This window comes from Anticarsia gemmatalis, chromosome 10 (assembly GCF_050436995.1).
Source record: "Anticarsia gemmatalis isolate Benzon Research Colony breed Stoneville strain chromosome 10, ilAntGemm2 primary, whole genome shotgun sequence".
NCBI lineage: Eukaryota > Metazoa > Arthropoda > Insecta > Lepidoptera > Erebidae > Anticarsia > Anticarsia gemmatalis.
The window spans coordinates 1,600,753-1,618,136 of record NC_134754.1 but is presented as its reverse complement, the minus strand read 5'-3'; the positions used below and the strand labels follow the sequence as shown (position 1 = coordinate 1,618,136).

The window sequence follows — 17,384 nt, the reverse complement described above, 5'->3', positions numbered from 1 at the left end:
CCTCAATCGATAATTTGTGGATTGCAGTACCAGGATTATCGTCCTCATGTTCGTTTGTAAATTATAGTTCTTCCGGATTGACTTCACTCGTGGCACGGGACGTCCAAAGAAGTAAACTATGTTACACAAAAGACCCTGTTATCGTGCGAGGGTTGCCTAGGCATAAATATATGTTAATAGACTTACCTCATACAAGTTCGATGTTTCGATGAAAATTCAGACTGAAAATTCACTTCACTTCTGCGAAATTACTGAGAATTTATGAGCTTAAATTCTCAAGAACTATTTTTTTTAGTCCAGTTGCTTTCACTAGCGCTACAGCGGTAAATAGGTATAGGTTTTATGTTCGCTATTTATAAAGGGGTAATAAAACAACGTCATTACGTTTTCAAGCTGATTTATTTACGAATTACTTTGGATACAGTTCGTTCTATATGCGGTTATTCATTGAAGGCATTCCGTGTTTAATCTCTATGCTACTACACTCTATTACTAGAACTGATACAATATCTTGTTACTGCCTTGTAAGAACATAGATTAAGTTTATATGCTTATTTTATACTTAGAAATATTTAATTCTAACATTCAATACATGCTTTTTATTCGTAAGTATATCTTGGGGTGCTAAATGCTCTTGAAAGTTCCCTGTAAATAATTCGCGTAAATAAAAGATATTTTGAATATCTATAAAACTGATTTACAATCCTTTCCACGCATAACAAAGTGAGAAATAGTAGATCTATTTTCTAACAAAATAATTTTATTATAGATATTTATATTTAATTCTCTTTGTTTTATATTGTCATTGATTGAGTCTCGATTCTAATATTTTTGAACCAAATGTGAAGTCAAACTTTTGAAATGAAAAATAGAACCTTAAACGTGAGTGTTTAAAATAAGCCAAACTGATCAATGTTTGAAAGTTTAAAAAAGTCACAGCCACACAGTTCATCGAATATAAAAAAGTAACAAATCAAGTGTGGGTTACAAACAGTACCAACAGCAATATCTATTTTATTGATTTAATTCGAATAAGTATGTATTTGCAACCATAGTTCGACTACACAGTCATAGTGCCCTAGGTTGGTGTAGTTATTCTAAATTCTATGTACACATCTATAGAAAATCTTTTTTTTTATTTTTTTTATCTTTGCACAGGAAAACGTATGCACTACCATCCTATTATAGATTTAATTTACTTTTATGAAAACATTTCATGTTATATTTTTCATATAGATATAATATAGGAGCTATATGCTTATAGATATGATATATTATATAAATATTTATTTATATTTTCATAAATCCAATGAATCTACAAAGTTATTGGTCATCTATCACACATAATTGATACGTCAATTTTTATAACTCTATGCATAATTTTATGTTTTTTTTTTTTTTCATTTTATGATATAGACGTAGTGATTAATATGTTCTGCTCTTTTTAATCGATTATATGCGAAGATTGTGAGTTGTTTCAATGTCCTTTCCATGTTGTTTACATTTTAGAGTACACTTTCCTGATATGGCAAGAGAAGTACAATCCTTAACATGTTCATGATATGCTCATTATTTTGAAATATTGAAAGATGGATACTGATAGTATTTTAGAAAATCCCTTAAATGTAAGGTGAATGTAAAACGTATACATATAGAAGGACATGTTGTTAGTCAGTCTGTTTAGATATTACATTGTTTCGTCATTATTTACTTTGCTTTATATATTCCATCACGCTTATATTTTGCAGGTACAAAAATCTAAAAAATGAATTAGAAAAGTTTGAAAATTTGAAATACCTCTTTCAGTCTTATTATCATAGCTATTTACCAGCTGACGCATGTAACAATCTCTTTTATGAAGATATACAAACTGATTAAACATTTTCGCAAATTGTTAGGACGGTAGTCGACAAAGGGAATGTAAAATAAAGAAAAACATTTCAAGAAAATGACATTAACACTAAATAGTAACTTAAAAACTAAAATAGTAAAGTTAACATATTAACGTATCCGCGCCCTTTAACATTTTTAAATTTTGAAAGAATTTTGACATGAGCAAAACTTTTTTAACAGACATTGGCGGCTATACCGGACGCCGGCAACGTAGAACGACTGTTGATATTCATTCTTATTTTGTCTATGACGCTCGATTAAAATTTTGGAACCGAAGCTTTTAAAAAAGAAGAAATGTAATCGTTCCACATCGCTCCATCCATAGCACCAAAGAGCCAACGATTCTAGAGCACAGACATTGTGAAAGCAGTTTAGTGAACTCGGATGTCTCTGGCGTGTACGGGGGTGGTGTCCTCGGGGCTGGGGCTGTCGTCGAGGTGTGGTCGGATGTGGACGACGGAGCGGCGCTGGTCGTGGTGGTTGTAGTCATCCCTCATGACGAGGCCGCCGACGCCGTAGCCCTGGCACATGACGCCGGAGCCGCTGAGCCGCATCTTCTCGGGGTCCTCGTCCAGCTTCACGGATGAGAACACGGTGCTCAGGTTCAGTTGCGGGATGTCGTAGAACACCGTCAGTGTCAGCATCAGGAATGTCAAGCCGATCAGTAAGTAGACTGTAAAAAAAAATTCATGTTCAATTTGGTGTTGATGACCTTGTTTCAGGCGCCTGGAGTAGCAGACTAAAGATCGCCAAATACTAATAGATCCAGTTGAAAATGAAAGGCAAACTGCATTGATTCTGAATCTAATAGTCATTTGCAATATTGAGTTAAGTGCTTAATCGTGTAAAATGTTGAAGTGTAAGTAGATCTTGCAACTTTTAATTTGGTCTGGCAACGAAGACAAGTTGGGGTCACATTAGCACTTAAACTAAAGTACTAATTTTATAGCAAATCGGTAAAATATGCTACTTACTGCTGTGCAGAGGGATGACGTTTGAAATGGACCTCAAATAAATTTAGAAAAGGAAAAGTCTCAGAATGGTAAGTTCAAAACGCTTGGTTCAAACGTCGATAATATAATTTCAAAAAGCGTTTTTGTTTAAATCATTGCATTAAAAGAGGTGACCTTTTTGAAACTATTACGCGTCTGATTCTCTGTACTATACAACCCTTATTATTTACACGTTTCATCATTGCAACATGGATATTTCTTACTACAGTTTCTAAATACACTTACAAGTAGTAGCAACTTTGTAGATGGGCCGGTAAGCTTGTCCGGGCGAGTCGCCGGGGATGTAGTCGCCGAGGCCGATGGTGGTGAGCGAGATGAAACAGTAGTAGAACGAGTCCAGGAAGTCCCACTCCGGCTCCAGGTACGCGAACACACTCGCCGGGATCACCAGGAAGAAAACTACCAGTGATGTCACTGTGAAACAAAATGGTTGACTGTATAACTCAAAATATTGCGTATTGGGTAATCTGTTCCCCGGACAGCACGTAAAGCCGTCGGTCCTGCGCCCGACCCCTCACTGATCGTGTCGGTTATCCGTCCGAAGGAATAGAGACTGTACCTGTGTATTTTGCGCACACTTGCACATAAACAAAAATTCGGCACCGTTGGCCAGTTTCAACGAAACTGACCACCGTAGCCGGATCGGCAGGGATATTTTTTCGTAATCCCCAGTACAGTTTTCCTTTTATATATTTTTGAGTCCATTCAATGCCAAGCTTTTTAGGGTGCTATTGTTAAAAATAATATTTCTAGCTCACAAAAACTCAAGTTCTACACCTCTCTTGGTCATTCCCGTCCTATATTCAAATCTATTGTAGTAAAGGTGGTAGGTATTCAAATAACATGAAATGAAAAATGTTGTAAAGAAATATAGCGCAGGTAATATAGTATTAGCAACGCCATATTTCTTCGCCGTTTCAGTACGAGGTATAATTAATATTTCGTAGAACAAGCGGACTAAGGTAACAGCCGTACAGCCTAATGAATATTTGATGGCATAACGCTAGCCTTAGCTTACGCTCAATTACTTTATTGTATGGTTAGCATCAAAGCGTACTAGAATTTTATATGACTTTTATTCTGTGACACTGGTAACTAGGCAGGCAGTAAATTAACTCTTTGGCAATGACGGAAAGAAAATAGATAGTCAAGTCAATTTGAAAGTATTGAGGAAGGAAATTATATGGAATTGAGAAAGTCGTATGATATAATCTAGTCCTAGGTAAGACATAACCAAGTATTGTATTTTGATTGGAACTAGAAATTGTTGTTTTGGAAGTACCTACTACATACTTAACTGTATTTATGCTGACTGTACTTCGTAACTTTGTGGATTTGTTTTTCATGAACAATATATATCAGTTAGCGCAATTATTTTTGTGTTTGACGGCTTTAAGAACAAAAGGTTGATATAATATTAATTTAGTAGCACATAATTAAGCGACACAGAACTTAAATATTAACAAATTAAAACCCTCATTTCAGAATAACGTAAAAACAACCGGTCAGAACCGAAGGTCCGTTGAAATATCTCCCCTACATCAAAGCAGTTTTACGATTATTCAAGCTCCCCACGTCTATGACTTAAGTTTAAAGTGAAACAAAATGGCCGCTAATACTCACCAATAATCATCAAATGTACAAGTCTAATAGTGAAAGGCCTGTACAAGTGTCCGAGGGCGGCGTTCAGGGACCTCAGTAGCGCAGTGGCTGGTAGCAGCAGACGCTCCACCAGCGCGGAGAGGAGGACCAGGGTCAGAGGTATACCCAGCAGAGCGTACATCATGCAGAACAGCTTGCCCGGCTTCGAGAGTGGAGTCACGTGGCCGTAACCTGTAGGGAAAAATGATTGTAAACATTATGTAGGTAAGTGTGACCTATTATCACCCATTTCTTGAGAAGCTTTAGGACTGTTGTTAAATTTATTAATTACCATGTTTTAGTAATATGTTTTAGTTAGTGTAACATATTACAATAACCTTCTATTACAAATACAATATACTTTTGTTTATCTCATATCAAAATACTCGATTACTACACCAAGGACTTACTAAATAAGTCCAAGTTTTCAAGGACTACTTCTAACTTACTAAGTGGTCTGGCTTCAAATCTTAGGTTCAGATGAGATCAATAAATTAGACCTAACTTAGTGCTTACTTAACTTAAGTGAAATAAAACTAGAAAATATCTTTACGATTGATTTCTTTCGAATAAGCTACTGATTAAGGTTTAATTGCGTGTACTCAGGCATATCGAAATGTATTTTTAATATAAATTACTTTTATATTAGACGTTGTATCGAAATTAACACAAGTGAGCTCTTCATTATGTTTACAGATCTCTAGTAATTTAAAATATTTGCTTATTGATTTGTACCCTATAAGTATATAAGGCCAAAAGAAATAAGCTAGACTTATTGAAAGTGGTTATGACTGTCCGTGAAAAGAACAGTGTTTGAAGTTCCAATAAGGCTCGAAGTTTACGTTGTGTGATGCGACTACGCTGTAGACCTCATTCAGACTAAACTATTATTTCTCGATGATGGTAACGACAGTCGCTACCATGAACAGAGCTTGACCGAACTTCCAAATACGACTTACCTCTAACCACTACGAAATCGATCAAGCTGCAATTTTTATTTAATTAGATATAAATATGTATAAGGCAAATGATACTTACCGATGGTGGTAACGACTGTCGATGAGAAGAACAGTGACTGTCCGAAGCTCCAGTTGGGTCCGCCGCTGACGTTGCGAGAGGCGACCACGCCGCGGTTGCTGGCGCGTACCACTTCATCCAGGAGAGCCTCCAAGTCATCATCTGTAAAGATAGAAATCACTTTAAAACCTTGTAATTAATAACTTTTCTGTTAGTATTTATACTAACTCTCCATCCGACTGGCTTTTAGTCCAACTTAAATAAGGTCATATTTCCCTTTATGATTGGAATAGGTAACTATTAAAATTGGCAGTGGAAAATATGTAACTCCATTTTCCACTAAAAACCAGGATCTTAAGAAATATCACTGATGAAATTGCAACTTTAGAAAGGTGTTGGGAAGGGTAACACATTTTTTTTATTTGATCTTTGCAATAAAAAATTTCAGACCAATGAAAAATAATTTTATTTTTACAGTCTCAAATATTTATTTCTCTAAAAATACTTTTGTTAAATGGCAGTACTTTATCTTTATGTGAACTCGATCTCCAAATAGCCGGTCTTTATTTACGGTCCGACCCTTATAGCAGAATAAAGCACTCGACCCGTGTCCTCACGTACGACATTCGGTGCTCCAGTCAAGGTAAAAATACCAAATTAATGCTTTATCTCTCTTATAATTACGTTACGTAGACCTATGTCAATTAACAAAGCTATTTGAATAATTTATTTACAGGGAATATTGAGTACGACCGAAAAAATAGGGGTCATATTTAAATATCGGATTTAAAATGTTTACGGCCATCCATACCACTGGATAGTTTAACTAAAGGAATTTTGACAGATGTCAAACTTTTCCTGTCATGCTTTTTAACGTATGTAGTAGGTACCTTCTGTGGTGAAACCGGCACTTTAAAAGTAGGAATAAAGTCAGTTACATAATGATTTTCCTATCAAAACTCCCATTTATATTTAGCAACAATATTTTCAATTAATGTTAACAAAGACAAAAGCTGGCAACCCTTCATTGTTCCACAATTAAAATCATAAAGCCGCCCATTAATCACAATTATTATTGAAATCGCTGACGCATTTCGTTAACAGACATCAAAGCATTTGTGTTAAGTAATTAACAGTATGTAAGCTATGTTATGTAGCTAAATAAAGCACGTTTTGGGTAACGTTGGCAATTTTGTAGCAGTTTGCGGCCGCCATTCGCTACCCGGCAGTTACTGCGAATGTGTATTTCATTCTGTGTACATGCATTATTCATTTCAACGGGCTCCGACGATGGCGCGGGCGAGACGGTACTCTGATGAAAATTAAAGCCGTCCGTAATAGGTTTCATTTCGTATGGCTGCAACACACGTGTCGTTTATATTTTTTAAGTTGCGAGTAAATTGATATTGATCACGTGACTCCGTCTTAACTTTAAGTTGTCTGGCGACAAAAAGTACTATGATTAATCTAAATTAAACATCAAATACTTATTTGTTGTAGGGCAAAGACACTACGCTATTTAATCTGTATTTTAATAAATATTTTGCAAAATAAACTGGAGTTGTTTTAATTATAAGCTTCTGGATGTAATAGGCGGGTTAAGTGCTAAAATCTTGGCACACGACTAATTAAAAGTAACATAAAAGTAGCAGATTCGCCGCGAGAATGGTCAGCTTTATCTAAAGCACTTAAAGTCGCATGGTATTATTTCATTAAGCGTGTTATTTCTTGCCGGCTGAACAAGGTGTTCCGTGGTCTAAAACTCTGTGGCATATGAAAAATTCAAGGAATTTTCACTACGGTTGTTACTTACATACTCTGCGGTGCGCGTTAATTAAATTTATTAAAGTTTTGTAACGGTAGGTGGCTTTAAATATTTAGTCTTAGTATTGTTCTAGATGAGGTTTCGTGTTTCCTTTGAAAAAAACCTTGCATACCTATATGAACAAAGACTTGATACTTTTCCACTTACAAAACAATAATTAAGTAGGTTTCTATAATTAAATACCATATTTCCGAGTCACCTAGTGCGAGCATTGATCTTTGCTTATCGGTCAAACATTTGTGGGTCATCTTAAAAAAAATGTCCATCTACCCACTTTTGTTTAAAAAGATCGTTACAAGTGATAACCACTTGATTTTAATGTTAATGAGTGGGTAAAAAGCCGATTAAATAGAGAAACAGGAAGCTTTTGTAAAAATTACTACTTATTGCTTCTGTGTTTTTACAACGTAAACAAATGATAACCTAACAATTGCAAACAAAACCTTTAACCCTATAGAGCAACAAGCGATAGTCATATTGGATACAAAAAGTCCCGCACATTCTCCTCCATCTTATCTGAGAAAGTCAGTAAATTATAATAATTAATAATAGCAATTAATTGCGCATGTCCTGTCGTGTGCAACCATCCTGGGGGTATTTGTGATAACCTATTTCGACTTTGAGGTCGGCCATTACGACATTCGCGTGACGTCACAAGATGGCGGGCGGGAAAGTGGGATGCGCTCGATGCACCTTTGACATTTGGCATACAGTCTATTTATCTTTGCCTGCATGACGGCACAGATAACTTATGATTATAATTTACGTATTTTCTGATGACGGAAAGAGGAAAATATAAACAATTCTTTGTTTTGAGTCGTGACGAGCCATATGAAAATGTCCCCACGTTGTTTTAGAAGATTGATTTAATTATAAACATGTTTATTCTAATGTAATTTAATCTACGAATAAGTTGACGCAACATTTATTTTGACTTGAAAAACTGTGAATTTCCATTCAATATCTAGTAAATAAATGTTATAATTAGTTATCTTAACGTGTAAGATTTCCACTTATAAAAAGATCTTAGGACTCATTCAGTTTCAAGTGCCTATCAAATTCTTCAAGTTAGGAATAAATTGGATATCGTCAAAAAGAAATTGTGTATCGTTCACCTAATTTTCTTTATCTAAGGTTATTAATAGCTTTTATTTCTAGATAGTAATTAATGAATTTGGTTTGTTTGAAGTTTTTATTCGATATATGCATACATAAGATAAAAGAAAAGAGAGACATTCTTAAAAACAGGTTGTTTATTTAACGAAAAATGTCTTCTAAGACATTCCGACACGAAGTCGGTAGCATGGTAGTCGAAGCCCGACCAAGTATTCTTTAATTCCTCAATTGTAGTCAGATCTCATTACAAATGCAAGTTTTATTAAATATCTCACACTAAATGAAAAATTACGACCTTAAAAATAACACTCTATTAAAAGTAGCACTCACCCGTCAGTTATTAATTTTTCAGCCATATTTGCGAAGTGACGTAAACGATTCTATTTTGATCACAAAACCGCGGGTTCACGTTACTCTCTCGTTATTCAATGTTACCCCGAGGGTGGAAGTAAAACTAATTATATGAGGATAATCGTTTTCGCCGAGAACATGATCGATACATGATACGCTGTTTCATGGAGACTATTCGTGTTAGAGACCGTTTTCATTAGGTGTAAGCAATAAATATAATAAGATGTAAATCATGTTTATATTGTAATTAAATCGGTTATTACTTATTATTTTATTATAGGTGTGTCGACTCGACAAACAACTTGAGTAGGTGTTTTAGGACGAAAACTAAAAGTAAAAGTAAGGGCTCTCGATTGACTGTTCTATCCACGGAATCTATTTAGTGGTACTATCAATTGTGTGGTCGAACCGCAGTCACCCTCGCCATCATGCCCGGCAATACTTTCCTAGCGAATATAATTTTTTTTATGATTTTTATTTCATTATGAGTTTTTGTTTTCGAAAATATTGACGTTTTTTGGGCTAGGTTATGCAGGCCTTCGCTTCGAGGAGATTTACAAGGTTTTCTTACAATAAGTGATAAAAAAAGCAGATGCCTTTTTCTACCCTGACATGAGAATTGGATAAAAAATGTGGTTAATTATGATACTACATACATCAGCGAAGTACAATTTAATATAGTATCAGAATTTGTAAATATTTGTGGTTCCCCCGTGAATAATTTGTTTACCCTCTGTCTCTTATCTTCCGGTCATTACGACTATTAGCATTAATATAAATGACAATAACGATAATTATACTGCAATTAGTATACTTATAGTTTATCTAATAGGTATTTTGTTTTCTGTTTAAAACTATTTTGTAACAAACTGAATCTTCGAGATTTTATTTTTCATTTTCATAATATTATGAAGGCAATTAATCACGTAACCTTCCGATTCTTTTACATTTGTTTATTCTTTGGGTTGACGTCAGGCAGGCGACTGTTTGAAAAATATCAGTTAAATTCCCTTAATAGTATGATTTTGAGAGAAAACATTTGCCGACCTCTTGTAACGTGGGATATGGAAAAGGAAAAAAAATAATATGTTTTGTCTGGAAATAGGCAGATGTCTTGTTATGAAAGACAAAACATCTATGCATTTTTTTAAATACTCAAAGACACAAACATCTACAAAATTCCGGAGAAAATCTTTCAGTACTCTGTCAACTTTAGGAAACAGAAAAATTACTGCAGACTCTTTCCCAATGTGCTTGGTCTCTTACAATATTGTTTGTTAAGTTCACGACAGCCATCTATTCATCTGTTAATACGCTTGTCTTCACATCAATACGTATTGTTCCTTATTTCTTGCGTCTGCTTTCACGTACACAATATTTATCTTGAAGGAATCTATATTAATTCTACCTATACATATGAAATAATGAAGTTGTTGGAGACTTTTCTTAGCCGTAGTTGATGCAATGGCAGATTACAGGTTACGGTTTAGATTATAGATAGAATACATATAGATATAATTGTAACTAGATACTAAAAAGTCTGAGGGTTAAACCAAATATGAAAAAATCTCTGCTCAAAATTGGATATTTCTTTAAATTTTAATTCATAAATGTTGCATTTAGGTCGCATGTAATTTTTTTGGAAAATGGAGAAATTAAATTATAACAGATTTTCTCCTAATTTATCTGTAAATGTTTTGATGGAATAGGCAGTTTCCAAGTAGCGTTACCAGCCGTATATCAGCTGTATAAAGGTTATAGGTACATAATGGCACTTTAACGTAAATACCAAAAAAAGTCCACATATTTTTTTTATTTGTCTTATGTCTCCAACCACTGTAATCCTAATCGAAGGAGTATCTATGACGTGTAAGGAAGGTAAAACTGTCTACTTAACGAACACGTCACGAGCAGGAAAATTGATTACATTTATAAGTAGGATAATCGACATAGATATAACTACTTCAGAAACTGCTTGTAATGTGTAAAAATAGACTAATACCTAATAAAATAACTATTACGTAGTTTAATATTGCATCATACTAGTGTAATATTTGACGAGTATTTTAATACAGTTATACATATATTAATCTGAGAAAAACCTTCAAAAGCTGGACTGCTTAAAAAAATATCCTGTGGCCTGAGTGATGGTGCATCCGACTCCTGAACTCGAAGTGTCGGGTTTATTTCCCTGCTCTTGAGTTTTCCTAAAATCCCTTGGACTATTCTAAACTACAATTAAATACTTACTGTTTTAATTAGTGTAACAATATGTAAAACACGGGATCAATAATGATATCGGATAAAATGGATTGAAAGGGATCATTTTATACACTTCTGAATGCACCTTCGGCTACAACTGTGATGTTAGAAAAAAATCTAAAAGAAAAAGCCAAAAAACTACGTAATAAAAAAAATACATTTACAACAAATAGTTTTACCATTTAACAGCCAATAACGAATTATATATACAGTTAAACACCTTCGGCTACAAAAGAAAAAGTCAAAAAACTACGTGTTTAAAAATATACATTTACAACAAATAACATCAGCATTTTTCAGCCGATAACTTCAACAGATATGTTATTATAAAAGTTGCAAGCACAAATAAGCCACAACTGCGCTTTTCACAGGGGCACAGCTGTTGCAGTGTAAGTGTTAACGATGTGGACGAAGAAACGATGTAAGAAGACCCCTAATTGCTTTCACTTTGCTACCAAGTGGTTCGTTATTGCTTTATTTTATTTATTGCTATTTGTAGATGCTGCTACTTTTTTGCTCGTTATTCTACCGCGTGTTTAGAGTTTTATATCTTTAGTTATTTAAGGTAACGTTTTTGTGTCAATTTGATTCTTTTGCAAGACGTAACATTTTGAAATGTTTAGTTAGTTTCTTCGATTAGGAGGACTATCTCTATTCTTACTATAATATCTACGTCTGCTTGATACTCCTTGCTTTGAAACAAACTAAGAAGTGGAAGACTATAAAACACAAAACTTTAAGATGCCATAATTTTGAGATCCTAAAAATATAAGTAACATTATAAGTTATAGTTACGACACAATCAGAATGCCATTAGATACGGTTGACCACAACCAATCCATTAAACAACTATCTTCTACTCGACTAACCGACGATAATTGCAGTACTGCAGCAAACCATCAACAACAAACATCTATAACAAATAACACTGAATGGTTTCTTGAACTGAGATAAGAGTGGTACATTAGGTGGCCGGTATCAGTGTATATGTTACTGTAAAAGCCCGAACTGTGGCAAATCCTAAGATTTTCCGGTAAAACCTAAGATTTACCAACTCTCAATGGTAAAAGTCCGAACAAGCCAGAGTTTAAACACTATGTTACGATATATAAAAAAATCCTCCTTCATAACTATGTTTATACCTATTTCACGGTATAATTATACACTGTGACATAGTTATAAAGAAGGAGTTTTGGGCATAGCGACATGGGTAGGTTAGGTTAGAAGGCTTAACCTTAGCCTTCGTGGTTATTTTTTTTTAACCACCCAGAAGGAGGAGCCCCGCGAAGCGGGGCTCCGGCGACATCTCGACATCATCAAGTGAATATAGGTAAAAGTTCGAAATAAAATAATTGTTCGGACTTTTACCATTGCGAGTTGGTAAATCTTAGGTTATACCGGAAAATCTTAGGATTTACCACCGTTCGGGCTTTTACAGTAACATATAAATCAGTCAGGAACACAATAAGTGTGCGGTGTGCGCCGCAAGATGAGGTCGATGCATTTCTACGCGATCTGTGCTAACGATCCCTAGCTGGGTCAATTGACTGAACACTTAGTAGTAGCGGAAGCGACAGCGGACAATTTCCAAATCTTTTTTGTAACACTATCTTTCCTTTTCGATAGATTGAAGTATTTCACGAGGGGTGGTTTCCTACCACGCGCTATGGATTCATGATAGTGATTAGATTAATTGGGAAGTAAATCTTTGCCTCGTCGTTGTATCGCCACTAAAATATATAGTGGACTATTTCTACGTGTAACTACTGTTTGACCACCTGCTTAAATCATTATCTGACAAAATCTACGCATTACAACACAATTTTATTAGATCAATTAAAATTGAAGGCACGGTTTATTTGATAAATATAATACGATGAGTAATTTCTCAACCGTTCATTCCAGTCATTTTTCCCAAAATTTTTTAATAAGTTGTAAGTATAATATTATTCGAATATTCTTATATTTTTCGTTCGTTCAATGCATATGCAGGTAACATGTATCGTGTCATTATTGACGGAAGATTTTTTAGGCCCAATGTTTATTAGCTGTTTTAAGTACTTACCGATATCGGTATTACTTATCTTTGTTTGTTTAGATAACTACTATTTTAAATCAATATTACGTCGTAATGCTACAAGAATATGATAAACGATTTTCAATGAACTAAATGCAATGTGAAAAATTCCATTTGTTTTTGTTTTTATTCTTGTAGCTTTTTACTGTCTCAATAATATGTTCATTTAAATATTTTTCTGTTGTTTAACTAATTATCTTTTACACACAGACTACTTTTTTATTTCTATACGTCGATATACAGATAACACGAACGTTAACTGGTAAAATGCAAAACTATTCTTATTGTTTTTTAAATGACGTTTAAACATATAGTTTCATGTTTTTTTTATAATTGAAATATGGCTTATAAAATAGTAAAAAAATATATTCCGCTTCGCTCGTTAAAGTAGTAGTGTAACGCGTAGATAGTGGTTGAGGTCAGGCGTTGTACGGGGGTGTGTCAGTCGATACTCGATACTACTCGATACTTACTCGATACGGCTGCGATATATTTCGTTACTACGTGCTATTGCCTCCTAACCACTTATAAACTCCTAGTACCAGCTTGTTTACGCTTATAGTACAAACCAATATTGGAGTTACTTCTAGGGTATTTTTTGTTGATAAAGGAGTCTATACTTAGGGGTTTAAAATACTTAGCTAGCTTTTATGTATGTACAGCTCTTTTGTTATAGTAAATAATAGCAGTGTTGTCGATCGATGTACATAAAACCCCTTGAAATATTTTCTTTGTCCTTTCATCTTGAAATCAATATTCAGATATTTTGTATTTGCACATGCCATTTCCCGTGTGTTTTTATCTACCCGGAAAATTTACTTTTTCTTGTTAAATGTAACTTAAATTCATAGATATGTATAATTTACCTCTTTATGCGAATTATTATTAATTATTTCTTTATTACGGGAGGAGACCCTTGCTCAGCAGTGGGACATTAATGGGTTAAATTTATTTATTTTATCCGAATGTCAAACAAATAGATTTATATGCTGTAACCCCGTGAAACTTAAAAAACAGATACGATTTTACACTTTATACGTCGAAAAAGGTAGAAATAAAAATACAATACTTTTAAAATAAAGAGTTTCGATATCTCAAAGTATTTGGAAAAAACATTTACAAATAAAAAGCCAACTCATTCGTGAAAGCACTAACGCTCAGTGAATGTTGATTACTTTCAGTTCACGTGGAAAATATCGATTGTTGAAACTTATTTAAATATTTGTTTATCGTTTTAAGCTGTACCTTTCTATAATATAAACAATGTTGATTGATTTTCATGTTTTGTTTGTAGACCATGTCTTTGTCATCATCATTCTTTTTTTATGATTGATGCTATTTATTTTCAATTATAATATAGGTATACTACTTACTTATCTACATTATATTATACTTGTTTTTTTCAGACACGATTTTTAGGGCTCCGTACCCAGTACAAACGGGGTCTCTTTTACATGGGACCTCTTATTACCGAGACTTTGCTGTCAGGCACCACAGGCGGTGTCTCGTAAACCGTGATAGTTAGACAATTAACTTTTTTAGATCGTTTTGGGAATGTTCTTTTTCTAAAGTTAATGTTTTTCAATTTCGTTTATATAGAGATTAATACTTTTAGTTCATTTGAGGAAAATTCCTTATTTTACTAACACTTTAAAATCCGTTTTTAATACCTGCTTTTAGATTGCGATTTCATTTTTTAAATTCACAGACATTTAGACAAAACCTTTCCATATAATCTCAAGGAAATAAATAAAAGTTTACCAAGGAAATACAAATTTTAAAACACCAAATGCAAAGCTTATCAAAAGATTTTTTCCTTATGATTATCTCTTACTTAAAACAATGACAATTTTAACTGTGGCAACATTAAATACGTACAATGTAAAGTGGGGTTTACAAAGGGTCGTTGTCTTGGCGACTGAAGCTGTTTGATCAAAGGATACTCTCAATCAACGCAATTACATGGTAATTCCGCGAAGTACGGCCACTTGTTGAATCGGAATCAATCGGGAATTTATTCATAACCGGTACGAAGGCCGTATAGGTTGGTATGTTCATTGGAACGATTGTATACCAAGCTTTATAGCGCGTGTTTATCACTTTATCGTAGTTTAACTATAACATATTATTAAAGTTTGATGGAATTGGTTGATTCGTATATTAATTAATGGCCAATGAAACTTATCTAACAAAAACAAATATACATAAATAATATATCATGGCTTTTTCCTATAGGGGTAGGCAGAGATCAAAAAACGCCACTTGGGACGACATAATTTTTTTTTTGAAATCCGTACCTATTGATAGAGAATATAATGTAGTTTATCGTAGAAAAATCATCTTTTTCATTATTATTGAAAAGACACTGATGTATCGAAAAAGCGACGCAATTCTCTTGAAATTCAGACATTTAAAATGTATTGACATATTTTATAAAATTCATGAAACGTTTATCAAAAATAAAATTACATATTCAAAAATACTTTTCAGATCGTAATATCAATCAGGTAACTTCATTAGACCATGACATTTAAATATCAAACTAGGTCGGACATAATAAAATCTTTTACAAAAAAGGATAGCTCCCTCGAAATAAAATGATTTTCATCTGAAAACCAAAATTATAAGCTCAACTCGTAAATTGCGTTATGAATGAGATTTTTATAGAAGAGCCTTTTGGTATCTTTGTGAAATTATTCCTTTGACAAGGATAGGTAATTTGGTACTCACTTTGTACTCCTACAATGGAATTATGTATTAGAATTTCTGTACTATAGAAACTGGTTTGATTATTATCGTTTAGTAAGGAATTTTGTTCATAGTTTAGTTAAAGATTTGTTGTTTAGATTGCTTAGATATTTAGGGAAGGTATCATTTTGTTCTGGTAACGGAAAATTAGACTGTTGAAGTTATTTTAACTTTAGGTTTATGGCTATGGATCTAAGAGTGATAGGGTGTTGCTTTTCGTTTTTAATGTCTTCCGTCAACAAAAGATCTTATTACTATGACGTCACAGTTGAAAAACAACTACATACTATTATTACAGTGTTAGTTTCATTTAGTTTTAAAACTTCGCAACCTACAAAAGCTAAGGCAACGGCCAAAAGTATGTAGCATATTTTTTCACGTTTTACCAACAAATGTTATTCATTTAACTCTGAAGGTTAATATCACATACTTATCAAAATGTTATATTTGTCAATGAAAACATGAAGTTTCCTAATTTCCATTCATTAATTCAAAACGTGAGCATTTCTATAATAAACGTGTAGGCTTTACGTAAACATTGTGTTGAAATTAATCTATTTTAATAATATGAATATTAATTAAATGTTAGATAATAGAGTATTTAGAAAGTTACATTTAGCGGGTATTTTTGGAACATATTAAATTGCCAATGCAGAAGGATTACTTAAGATTAAAAAAAAAATTGTGAAGATAATTTTTGGTCTGGCGTTTAGGTATATCTTTGCGTCCCTTGTAACTTCCTTTTACATTACATTCATTTGTTTATTAAAATAGCATAGGTCCTGCCACGAAACCTAACCCTGGATTGCAACAAAAAGTCATGATTAAAATTCAAAAAATCTTATAACACTACTAGGGAATGGAATGCAAGATCTCATACTCAACAGCCGATTATTTTAAAGTTATTCGTAGGTTTGAAATTGGCGAGTTGGCAACAAGGGTCGAGTCCCTATTAAGTAAGTACCTGAGTTATTTACCTAGCTAACTTATTCGTTCGTGTTGAAAGGGTGTAGGGCCGTTGCTAAGTGTTAACGAATTAGAATAAATGTTAACATTTTAATGTCGCTTGCTTTGAGCCATTCTAAAAGGCTTTTGACTAAAGGCTAGTAACACCTTGCTATCGTTTAGTTAATTTCACCTACTACTAATGCGGTTGCTGGAATTTAATCTTCTCTGACAGTCGTATATATTTCTGAGCGTGTAAAAAGGTACTTAGTTTGAAATTGCTGAAAACACTAACTTTGAAACAGTCAGTCTAGCCTTTCTTCAAAATATGTTGAAGTCGGGTTCCAGTTTCACAGGATGCAGCTGGATACTATTATTTTACATGGAACGTCTGCTTATCGGACTTCCACATCCCAGTTACCTGGGTTATAACACGATACTCCTTGTTAAGACTGGTTTAAAACAAAAACTCTTAAACGAAATCAAGATTTACCTA

At 33.7% G+C, this 17,384-nt stretch overlaps 1 protein-coding gene across 2 annotated transcripts in view; it reads right to left on the bottom strand.

The window, feature by feature from the left end:
• Positions 1–380: 380 nt before the first annotated feature.
• LOC142975886 (potassium channel subfamily K member 6-like) overlaps positions 381–17,384 on the bottom strand; it is a 32,831-nt gene continuing 15,827 nt past the window's right edge. For both annotated transcript variants that reach the window (XM_076119012.1, XM_076119011.1), the window contains 4 exons: positions 5,586–5,726; positions 4,530–4,739; positions 3,132–3,320; positions 381–2,566 (listed from right to left, as the gene is read on the bottom strand). In XM_076119012.1, coding sequence (XP_075975127.1) covers positions 2,265–2,566; positions 3,132–3,320; positions 4,530–4,739; positions 5,586–5,726 — 842 coding nt within the window. In that variant the 3' untranslated portion in view covers positions 381–2,264. The remainder of the gene's footprint in view (positions 2,567–3,131; positions 3,321–4,529; positions 4,740–5,585; positions 5,727–17,384) is intronic.